This window comes from Haemorhous mexicanus, chromosome Z (assembly GCF_027477595.1).
Source record: "Haemorhous mexicanus isolate bHaeMex1 chromosome Z, bHaeMex1.pri, whole genome shotgun sequence".
NCBI lineage: Eukaryota > Metazoa > Chordata > Aves > Passeriformes > Fringillidae > Haemorhous > Haemorhous mexicanus.
The window spans coordinates 79,430,248-79,442,849 of record NC_082381.1 but is presented as its reverse complement, the minus strand read 5'-3'; the positions used below and the strand labels follow the sequence as shown (position 1 = coordinate 79,442,849).

Here is a 12,602-nt window from a genome sequence, read left to right as displayed (position 1 = left end):
GTAAAGGCTTTCCACGCACTGTTTTACTATCAGCATGACTTATTCTAAGAAGCTGTGTAAGGCAGGACACTGAAGAACAGTTTTTAAAATGCAGACAGATGCAAGTTACAGACACAATATAGCTTTATTTAAGTCTCAGCCATGCTTAAAATGTAGATACAGTTTTTACTTTTCAAATAGCTTCAAAGCATACATTTCTACTGAGCGTCACTTTTCAAACTAGAATCACTGCAGTAAACAGGAAATACAGTAGCTTCATGTAATCCAAGCCCTTTTATGACAAGTTTCCTTGCTATGGGAACCTGGCAGGAAATACAAAGTCTCTTAAAAGAACAAGTATCCCAAGAACACACTAACATTAAAATCAGATTTATGACCAGGTAAAGTGAAGACACACACACACAACCCAATTACCTAGTCTACTGTGTAACCAAACTTGAAGTGATTTGGGGTTCCCTTCACTTACACCTTTCCATTAGTACAGTTAAAAATGGCATTTTTAGCAATGCCACAATTAAACGCTATTATTTTCAATATTGTTACCAAACAGCCGACATACACTACAACAGCAAATTATATTTTACTGTGAACAGAGTTAACTTTATCCGAGTTACTTCCAGGTCTGCAGTACTCTGAAGCAGGTAGCTAATCCTGAACTTTTGTTAAAAGAAATATTGTTGACTTGGCATGTTATAAACCCAAGGTTCAAAGCCAGCAATGGAACAGAAATTAGCATGGTCAGTCCCAACTTTCCACAGATCACTTGAGATTTACATAAAAAAATTCTGCAGCTTTGTTTTAATTAATTCCAGAAGGTCCAATAATCTGTACTCGGCTGCAGAAGCCTTAGTTTAATGTTTCAACTTTGTGAAATTTAACCCCAAGAAACTTCTGATTACAATCAACATGTGTCAAATCATATTATTCTCATTGTCCTTAACTGTCAAGATCACCTTGAATGTGGGAGCCAGCAGACTCCCTCTTCACTTCTAGCACCTAAATAGACTAAACTATTTCAATGCTTAAGCTTATCGAAAGCACTGTGGCATTACCATTCTCCTCAGACAGCTCAATTTGATCACCTAAACCAAAGGAAAAAAGATTGAAATAATTTTTATGATCTGGGGAGTTTTTAGCCTTTTCAGTGTTTGCAAGCTCAACAGCACTAGGTTTTAAAATCTTTTCAGTAAACACTGGACTTCGAATGAAATAATTCAGAGTTTCACTGAGCCACATAAATTTTCAGAGCATTTCCACTGAGTATTAGCTTACTCAGTCTTGTACAGCCTGAAATGATTCTGCAGATGTAGCTCAAAGTCAAATCAGGCAGATGTTATTCACCATCAGAGACATTCACACTTCACAACTGCTACCAAGACAAAGAGCCAGAAATCAGCTTTAAACAAACAGTTGATTAGTTTTCAAAACAATGAGTTCTTTTAACTTAAGCTTCACCAACTCACAAAATATAAAGAGTTATAAACTATGTCTAATCTACGTGTCCACATAAATGCTTGCACTGCTTTTGCTTAAAATAGTCATTAGAGACTGAAGAAGGATGAAGCAGATGCAGACTGATTCAAGTTATTCTGCACCCATTAGCAAATTTTATACATTTATGTTCATTCTGCATCTTTATATAAGGGAAATATATGATTATTTATGCAGAGCCTGTTTAGTCATAATTAGAAGACTTGTTTTCTTACATTATCATCTGAAGCAGAATCATCATCAAGGAAAGAAATCTTAAAGTTTGTGCACACAAGTTTCCCATAAGTGCCACGATTCGACCCATCTTCTTGCACATACTTGTACACTGTGCTGGCTTCACAAAGCAGCAGTTCACCTGTGGAGAAGAAACACTGACTTGCAACATTAACTGACATTTACAATTGAATTATTTCAATTGTTATCTCAGTCACAGCAATAACTTCCTGACAGTTTCTCAGAACTGTATGCCTAAAGATAGTTCATCACTGTTACACAAAGCCACGAGGCAACTCCTGGAATCAGCTGTAATCTTGATCTTCCAGGTTACTAACGTTATTCCAGAAGGCCTGAACTGCAGATGTTTGGGAGTTCTGTAACCATAGGTACCTGTGTCATGGCCTACTCCAAATGGCAGAAAAACAACAATCATTCGAGTGTGTAGTTGAAAAAAAACCAAAACCCAGCAAGAGCAGTTTATATAATCAATAAACAAGTAGAAAATTGTTCCAATCTTCCTTACTGTTAAACTTTAAGAATGCTGAAACATTTGAATTTGTTATTTCAGGTTCATTGCAGTTATTTTTTTCATAGATTTAACTATTTTAAAGGTCCCAAATACAAGTTTGCATAAATAACAGTCAATTAAGTTCTTGTTAGAATTCACAGAAACCAATCTTCAAATTTAAAAAAGTAATGTTTTAGTAGATGTGATCAGACAGACTCTTGGTCTTTCCTAAAAAGTGCAGGAAACCCAACAGAAGAATACTAGTTTATTGTAAATGTTTACATGTATTTGGTCTTTCCTTATCTTAGAAAATATTTTTAAACAACAAGTAATTGTAAATTACAAAAGAAAATGTTAACAGTAAAAGAAACATTGGAAGGCCCAAGTAACTCACAGCAGAGACAAAACCACTAGAAGGTAAATTTCCTCTAGTTCTTGTCTTCAGTTCTAAACAAACAAAACCCACCCAACTTTAAGTTCTAAGAAACAGGGCAAACTCAAGTATTGACAGTTCTCCACATGCAGCTTACCTGAGGATACTGAACTCTAGAAAATATTTGTTTTTATAAAGTTTTCAACATAGCATGCAGATAGAGATGTTAAAAACATTTCAACCTGCATGGGTTGTTAAACCAAACCTTGTATTTTAGTAGTTATGACACTAATGTCACTTGAGTGTTTGCTGCAGGCATGGAAATATTTAAATATTATTCATTAATCACTAATTTTTATGACTTAAATCTAGTAATATACAACAGTTACCTGGTAATAAGTGAGGATTTACTTCCTTTTCTATGGGTTCCTTTATGTGTATTTCCTAAAGAGAGAAAGAGTAATTATTACTTTGCAAAGATCATACCTTCAACACTGTATAAAACTGTATAGAAGATCATACTTCAACGCTGTAAAGAGCTACACCTTCCTGCTTCAATTCCTCATATTTTGAAAAATAAAAATTAAGAAAAAAAGCCTCCTAAACAAAAGGAGTCTTCGTCCGCAATTTGATGTTTCCACTTAATGTCAGAAGTCTATTTACTACGTAATTGTTTTGACATCCAGTGTCAGTTACATGCTTTTGTGAACACACAAAAAATGCACTATATGTGCAACAGACAGAAATAAAATATTACCAATACTTTTAAAGTTCTCTCAGCACACCTAAATGGATAAGCATAAACTTAGTATTACAGCACCATCTCCCAGCTCATTCATAAGCTGTTCCATGTATGACTTGCTATTGTTTCAAATGTACCCTTCAGTTTTTCAAGTTTCATCCATCACTCCCTGTTTCTGATTTTTTACACACATTTCAGCCAAAGTAAACAGCACTAACATGACTATATGGAAAAGTATTTCAGGATCTTGGAGCTAAGAGGTAAAACCTCGTGAAGGGAGATCCATCAGTTTGGACCCAAACTGCGCAAAGCAAACACATTAAATTCTCTGTGTCACTTATTCTAGCCTTTAGGCACTGACAGTTGGGCTAAAATTTCCAGCCAAAAGACTATTAAACTAGAGGAGATGCTACACCCTTCCTGCTCAGCCTGTTCAGAACTTCCTCCTCCAAGCCCAAATCACTTTGCATGCATTGGATTCTTTCTGGAAAACCATTAGTTAACTGGAAACCCCTCAGGGGGCACAGCAGTAAGCAAGCTAATTTTAGTTTGTCACCAGCATCCAGTCAGCTACTGCAATTCAAGGCAAGGAATCAAAAGAAGACATAAGCAATAATAATTTTGCTGGATTAAATACAGAGAAACAAAAGCCCCTGAGAGTACAAAAATAAACAGCCTCTGCCATTCATATAGACACTTGCACTCCATACTCAGAAGACCTAGAACTAAGTTTGAAGGCTGCACAGCAAAGCTAAAACCACCAGGAAATGCTGTTCTCAAGTCATGAGAACAGCAGAGATATTCAAGATAGGCCGAAAAGAGAAAAAGTAGTAGTGGTGTGAAGAAAGAAATCCATAACTACAGCTGATAGCTAACAGAGAAAAAAAATCCCAGTTTGCTGCCTTTGTTGTCTAAGTGTGGATGCTATAAAGTAATATTATTCAAAGTTCAGGTTTGTCAGCTAAAGAGTTAGCTAAAAGGCTACTATGACTTAAGCTGAATACATCTGCATTCAGAGGAGAAATATTTACACCTTTTTTTTCCCCCAGCACTGTCTTTTCACCAATGGCAGCTTTAAACGAAACTTTGGGTTTAAAAGTGCCTTTAATAGTTCTGCCTTATACAATCACTCTTTGTGTCCAACAACATGCAACACTGCTCAGAAAACTGCATGCCAACAATCACTCCCACAGAACAGTAAAACAGTTATACCAGCCAGGTGCTTTTCCAGCACCTCTGACTTTGGGAGATGCCAGAAAGAATGTAATAACTACTGTTCTGCAAACACACTGTTCATACTTACCGCCTTGAGCACCAGCTTATGCTAGTGTTGGCAGAACTGAACCGAAGGAAAAAAAAAAAAAATCTGACCCCAATGAAGTTCTTTGAGCTTACACCCATTTGTTAAAATGTAGCTTTTATAACGGATTTCAACAGCAAAACTTGAACAAACGGTTACAAGTTTTTGGTTACAAGTTAAAATTGGTTATCTTCTGAATGGAGTTACAAGTTTAATCAAATTGCATCACAGCAGATTAGAGACCACAAACACTGAGATCACTTTGTAAAATGCAGTTTCACTTTCTCGAAAAAAGCCTACAGACACTGAAGTGCTTATGATAGGAAGAATTCCTAAAACATTCAACAGACTCCAAGAGTTAAGTTTCCAGAAGAGTTCTATTTGAAATTCAGCATTTACATTCCCACAGTCAATTAATAAACACATTAAAGGATGGTTTTGATACATATAGAGATAGATAGATAGACCTCAAGCCATGAGTGCTGCTGAAGAATCCATGCTGCTGCACTCATTTTCCTAGGGAGGGTATGAAAATACGTTAGATTTTACTATTGTCACATTTTGTATTTGCTCTTCTCAGTGAGAAGGTAAAGATCTGCAAGAAAAATTAACTCACCATGAGTCAGTTCAAGTTGTGTGGGAACACACATGTAAATTCAGCTGCCATCTCCATTCTGTTTCAACTTTATTTTTATAATGAATATAAGTTTTGGAGCAACACAGATCTTACCCCTAACTGAAAAGCCTGTTTCAATTCATTATGCTCAACACCCCTTTAATCAGTCACAACAGAGAGGTAATTTGATTTGTAAAATCAGCTGGGAAGTATGTACTTGTCCTACATTTGGTTTTATTGTTAGTGCCTATTGTTAGCAGAACTGGCTCATCAACAGGTCAGATGAGCACCTAAACAAAAGAAAGGGAAGTAGCAAAAGTAAGTCTGCCCGTTTCTGCAAGCTACTGAACACATCTGGACCTCAGAAATCTCCACCCTCTGACCATTTGTTGAGGCTAAACATGCAAGTACTTTCCATATGTGACTACTGAAAACCATGCAAACCTCTAGACAGAGCCTTTCATCTGCAGCTCCCCTGTTCTGAATGCCCCAAGCAGCATTTTGTCATTTCTTACCTAAGATAGAGCATGGGAAGCCCTACTACCAGCCACACTTGAAAGCAGTCACCCACAGGACACCATGCAACCGAGGAAAATTAACTTTGTTTCTGTAATTTCTGATGCAAGAACCTCAGCTCTGCTGAAGGCTTTAGAAACTTCTAAGAGATGCCTCTCACCTGTGCACTTACCTTCTGCTATATTTCTTCTTCCAGGCTCTCAAGCCGTGGTAGGAAATATGGCAATGTCCTTTAATTATCAATTTTAACTGTAGAGAGTACCAAATAATGCCAAAACTTCAAGCTGACATGTTTAATTAATTCATAACATATCCCTCTTCTTGCTAACAGAAAACCAAAAACTTCTTTCCTTAAGGAAAGTTCTCTTCTTGTCTTTTACCCAAATACAAGGAACAACTGCACAGTTTGCAATACCCAGGGACTACAGTCAGCTCTCCTCCAAAAAAATGTTTTTAAAGGGGTTAAAGTATTTTCCTCAAGCCTGTCTGGGGAGACAAATCTTACCCAAGTGCTGAAGGCATGAGTGACCCAACAAAGTTAAGGGCAACAAGGTCAAGTAGGAGTTATTTTATATTAACAGGGTGCTAATGGTTGGAGCAGGAAAGGAATCCCAAATGACTTTGCTTTTTGTCCTATAGTGTCACTACAACTGAAACAACTCCTCTCTCTCCACAGGGAGGTAAACAACTGTGTACTGGAAATAAGTAAAGAGAGAAAAACATCCCCTGCATGCCAGAATCCAGATCAGACAATCTGTTTGGGGTTTTTTCATCATTACTGACATACAGATATACATATATGTGCCTACTGATAGTGGATGTTGCTCATCACCCCCAGCACAGACACCATGCATACAGTCTGCTGCTTCAAACTGTAAACTCTGAACCTACCTTACCCCACACTAATGCTTCCACTGATCCATAGCTGGACATTTGCACTACTGGTAATTCCAACAATGAAAAACAAGACTTACTAAATATGCTGAGAAAATATATTTGAAGGATTCAAATAATGAAGAAACAAGTGATCACTTCCAGGCTATCAAGGATACTTTCTGAAACAGCTGACAGCAAATAGTGCTGCAAGAACACTGAACACTTTGATGTTTTTATATAGTTTTCCACAAGTAAGTTCTGCGCAGGGAAGATCTATATCCTGGTAAGGTTTGCTATGAGCCTCTATTTTTTTCGTATTTACTTCACTAAAAAGAGGGGTGAGATAAAGATAAATATACACTTAAGAAAGTTATCAGTTGTGAAAGTCAAACTGTGTACTGAAAAACCTGTAAATCAGTTGTCGTGCTCCAACAAGTGAATACAGTGCTCCTGGGTAAAATAAACTTTTGTGGAACAGTTCCACTGGAATTCCATGCAAAAGAGGAAACACCTGTGCAAATGCTGAGTATCTACTTTGCATCCAGAAACAAACCACATTACATACGTGGTACTTTCTGACGGACTCTTTGTTGGTCAAACAAGCCTAATCCCATGTTATATGCCATACAACCCACAGCATATGCTTACTACACTTGAATAACATTGCTGAGAATAACCTCTAACTGCCTGTTTTCCTTCCTTTCACAGCTCCCTTATCCAGCAGTCTGTTAGATCATAGCATGTGTTTTCCCCAACTGTTTCATCTCTTATCCTTTCCTCTTTCCTTACATTGTCCTGTTCATCTCCTCTGACCTCAACACCTGGTTTCCCCCCTGTCAGCCCAGCTGTCCACCAACTCTATTCCTTATTACCCCCTTCAACTCCACCATCCCAATTTTGAAGGAGGGACGTATGTTTTTAAGACTGATCACAATATCAGTCTTAAAAGAATCAGGATTTACAAGCAAGAAGAATTAACAGTGTTTATGATCTGAGAGACAACACATAAGGCATGAAAGTTACCCTCAGCAGTCTGTGGTGTAACCCAGATTTCAGAGACAAGCAGCATGAAGCAGAGGAACCTCTTCCATAGTTTAAAGGGTAACACAGGAAAAAACATCCCATAAGAATGAGTATGAAGGATTTAGCTTTAAAGAATGAATGCAAAAATACTTTGAGCTTGAAATCAAATTTGAAATCTAATTTTTTATGCAAATTAAAGATTTTTTTGGAGAATAGGATCTAGCTTGTTTGACCTGTAAATAACTTCAGTTTTCAAAGTCTGAAAGAGTTAGAAATCATTAAGTAATTCACTGGTCCTTGTTTCACTGTCTCAACAGACACATATTCTAAGTCTGTGATCTGAAATGTCAAAACATTGACTTTATACCCTAGTATTCACCCCACTTCCTGCAGGGTAGCCAAGTCTGTCCTGAGGGGAAGTGTGTCATTAATATCAACATCCTACGGTCTCACTCTCAACAGACTACTGATTGATTTGCAGTTCCATACAGCAGAGCCTAACTAGGTTATATTTAGTCAGATGTTAAAAACGCTGCTTTTCCAGACATTTTGGGGTTTCACAGCAAAAATTACTTCTGTCTCTTTAAAAAACAGCATTTCCTTTTCACTCTTTGCTTCCATCTGGTAATATATTAACAGGAATAGAGTTCCTGATTAATTTCATATTCAAATTAGCACACACAGCAGCTTAAAGCTGACTTCATTTTATTTTTCGGAATATTGCCTACTGTGTCCCTCAGGTATCTGAAGATGGGACTAAACAAGGTGGGGCTAAACCAAAATTCAGCTCTACCTGTTAATTTCCCTATTGCAGGGCTCCCCTAATCTGGAAGCAGCAGTTTAAGGCCTTAAAACAGCTTTCCAAGCAAACCAGGACAAGAAGCTGGAGGCTGCAAGCAAGGGAGGGCTACAGCTAACAGGACTCTACTGCTCTATACTGCATTGTGGCTGATTGGAAATCTTGCCTCAGGCTGGAAGTACAAAGAGATTCAAGGCAAGGCTCTGCAAATTCATGGAGAAGTCCACCACTAACTCCAATACTACACAGCTGAAATCTCAAGCTCATCAAGTCCCTGAACTGCTGTTTCCCACCTTCTGACATGGCCTGCCAGAGGAAGCATCACACCTGTTGCCAGTACTTCTTCCCCGAGCACCTGAAGTTAAAATGCCTCGATGAAAGCTCCCAGTTGACCCAACTATGTTCCACATAAAAGAAATTAGAATTTCCACTGTTTTCAGTCTAGTTCCTTTTAAAACTCAACTACATGGAAGTTAACTTGCACAGGAAACCTTAGTTCAGGAAGTTGTTTTTCTCTCACACAGCTCTGTGAGAGATGCTCACTTCTGCTTACTTTAGGATATTTAATCAAAAGGCTTTTTCTCGACACCAAAATAGCCTCACAGGTTTCATCATATACCTAAAATTTTATTTTTAATCCTCATAAAAGCTGCTAAAGTCTTCAGTTTCCTGTGTATCCACTAAGGCAGTCAACAGCTGAAAACAGCAGAGTCAGACTTGCTTTACTCGCTAATCACATCAGACCTCAGTTTCCCTGTGTCTTTGAAGGCACAAAAGGGACATCCATCCTATGGCAGAAGTCACGTCTATAACATGAAGCTCCTGCTGCAAGAGTAAATTAAATTCTTAAATTTAAGTGAAATATGGAGACACTTAAAGGCAGCAAGAACATGTAAAAATTAATGACAGCAATGTCGACTGAATCAGGGTATTTCATCAAGAGCCTCATCTTCCAGTGTTACATACCTTAGATACTCTTCCTGCAGCCATCAGAATCATATTTGAAGCATTACATCACTGCACTTAAAACCAAATTAAAGTACTCTTTATTATTTGGAATCTTGCTACACTATGTATGTATTTACTTGTGCTCTTTTCAACCAACCATTTTTTTCTAGCAAGCTTTAGTCATACACCACACTTATTTAAATGGTGAAATGTCTTCCAGTAAGTCCAACGAGTGAAGTTGTTTCCTTCACAAAATCCAATTCCTTGTGTATTTGTATGAGGTACTTTCCAAAGGTGAAAAAGTGACCTCAGACAGAGATGCATTTGCTGACTCCAGAAATACTTGTACCTATCATTTCCATCTGTTTTTACTTGGAAATACAAGAACGAGATAAAACTTTCAAAGTAAACTGATGAAACTACAAGCCACCAGGAGTGAAAAACACACAAACTGGATTTGCTATCACCAACTAAGGACATAAGTTTTAAACACCACAGCTGATTTTGGCCATAACAACTCTGATTATTCTTTCAAATCAAGTGTAAAATAAAACCAGCAGATTCACCAAGGTCCTATCAGTGACAGACTCTGCACTAACTAACAAGATAGACAAAAATCTCTTCCTTTAGAAGCTCTCAAGAGAATTAAAAATTAAGAAGACTCAGTTTGACACAGATTACAAACAACTAGGAAGGGAAATATCCCAACACTTATGGCTCATATTCATCAAATGTTTTTCGTAGAAAACAGCTGTTTACCAGATAAGAAGGATGGAATACAGAAAAACAATACTGATCTAATCCCATGTGCTAACAAGATGACTTCAGTAAACTGAGCCTAAGGTCACTTTGATCAAACTGTCAACATAAGTTTCGACAAATAAGTGAAAGGACAACAGGCAGAACAATACCAAAGATACACACAGAAATACACGCACTGCCAAGAATTCAACATCGAGCTGTTAAGGAAGGATATCCAGGGCTTTCCATTGGCGGAACCGAGAGCAAGGAGCTCACCGAACAGAACGTGAAGTGATGCTGTTCAGGGACAATAAGAACAACAGGTTCGGAAAGTCCCACCTTACGGGCCGAACAGCCGCAGCCCGACACCTGGCCACGGCTTACAGAAACAACTCCGCTGACCAGCCAGCTCTATTTTTTTAAGCTCTTCTCCACGCCGCTCACCCTCGGGGCAGCCCAGGCAGGCTGAGCCCCGCAGTGCCTGGCGGCAGCCCTGGCCGCGGCCCCGCTCCCCCCGCCCCGCGCAGCGCTCCCCGCTCCCCGAGCTCCCGGCCGGGGTGCCCGAGGCTGCCCGGCCCCGCCCGCCCGGCCCCGCACCTCCGGGCTGATGTAGGACACGAAGGACGGCTTGCTCGCCCTGGCCCCGCCGCCCAACATGGCCCCGGCCCGCGGCGGCGGTTGCCAGCGCTCGTCCCGAGCGGGGAGGCAGCGGAAGGAGCGATCCCGCGGCAGCGCGGCGACGCCGAGCCGCATCACGGAGCCGGCGCCGCCCATGCCCGCCCCCAGCCACGGCCCCGGCCGCGGCCCCGCTCGGCGCCGGCCATTTCTGCGGCACCGCCTCCCCGCCGTGCCCGCCCTCACGGGGCGTGGGCCGCGTCCCTCAGCGGCCGCGGGGCTCCGGGCTGCCCGGGGCGTGCCCTGCTCGGCTCTGCCCTCGGCCTGCGCGGCTGGGGCTGGGGCTGGCGGGGGTCTCCCGCTGCTTTTTCAGTTTCGGGACGGCCACGTACCTTTTTGTGTAGCTGCCCGGAACTCCCGCTCCTGGCCTGTTCCTTGATCCAGCCGTCACTTCCATAAAGTCATAAAATTGCAGAATGGTTTGGGCCGCAAAGGACGTTAAAGCTCACCTGGATCCACTCCCCCGCCGTGGGCAGGGACACCTTCCACCAGGTTGCTCCAAGCCTGGCCTTGAGCGCTGCCAGGGATGCGGCATCCTCAGCTTCTCTGGGCAAACAGTGCCACTGCCTCACCCCCTCACAGTAAAGACTTTATTCCTAACATCGCATCTAAACTTCGTTTAACTCATCTGTTGCACTGTTTCTCAGCTGCCAAATGCCTGTGTCGTATCTGTGCACACTCAGAAGGCAACTCAGCATTAAGGAAAATCTAAACAAGGCATCGAGATGCAGTGTTACTTATGGCAGGAGAGGTGCAAGAAAAATGACATAAAACATTCTTGCCATTAAATGATCCTCAAAACCCTCTAAAATGTGACTGCTGATAGACCTCAAGAAGTCCTCTGTCCAATGCCTAATTTAATGTGTTACAGCCACAGCCTCCCTGGAATGTCGTCTTTGAACACTGTGTAATCAGAGCTGCAAATATACACCAGGTTTAACTGGTATGTAGGTTATTTTTAAAAGCCTCATTTTTATATGGATACAGAACAATGCAAATATTGTAAACGGCCTGTGGCAATGCAGCAAGACTACCCAGCAATTCAAATGGTGAATGGTAACCCAGGCGACAATTCGTGCAGAGTCGACTTTATGGAAATATTTTTACAAAAATAAAACGTACTTTACAAACTTCATTAGACCATAGGACGTGTATATCAACAGCTCCTTCAAATATTAGTGATAAGCACTTTTCATATAATTTCCCCCCTCTTTTTGTTTCAATACTTCACTTTATTTACCTTGCTTGAAACCCGGACCTAGAAAAACTACAGAAGGACGAAAAAAGATTACATGGAGTTATAAGACAGTATTTATAAAAGTTAAATGGAGTGAATGTTTCAATTCAGAAATAAAGCAATTTCCTAGTTTTAAAAGTCAAGGAATGAGAAGTCTTTTGGATTTAATCACCTTTTCTCTGGAAAAAAAGCTCAAAACAACTCAGAGATTAGCTTTCATTAGTAGTTTTACAACAAAAGCTATCCTCATATGGGATCCCACGCTGAAGAGCTCTCATGTTTCACTCCACAGCTGCTTCCACATCATTCCTTATGTCGCATCTGACCTCAGCTGCATAGGTCAAAAGTACACCCCATGGGATTAAACTGGTGCAAATCCAGGGTGAGGGGAAATGTGGGACACCACCTCCATGCTCTCTAGTGTATTAAGTACTTAAAGAGAATAACATATTTTAAAAAATCTTTTAAAATACCCAAATTTAGAGTGGGAATAACATGAATACCTCAGCACGCCTTGAGGTTTACAGCACACTAAAGCAAA

The 12,602-nt window shown here is 40.2% G+C and overlaps 1 protein-coding gene across 1 annotated transcript in view; it reads right to left on the bottom strand.

Annotated features, from left to right (window-relative positions):
* The window catches only part of MTMR12 (myotubularin related protein 12), a 33,112-nt gene extending 22,193 nt beyond the window's left edge, over positions 1–10,919 (bottom strand). The window contains exons 1-3 of the mRNA XM_059873439.1: positions 10,747–10,919; positions 2,978–3,032; positions 1,707–1,846 (exon numbers count right to left, since the gene is read on the bottom strand). Of these exons, the coding sequence (XP_059729422.1) occupies positions 1,707–1,846; positions 2,978–3,032; positions 10,747–10,902 (351 nt within the window). The 5' untranslated portion in view covers positions 10,903–10,919. The remainder of the gene's footprint in view (positions 1–1,706; positions 1,847–2,977; positions 3,033–10,746) is intronic.
* Positions 10,920–12,602: the final 1,683 nt, after the last annotated feature.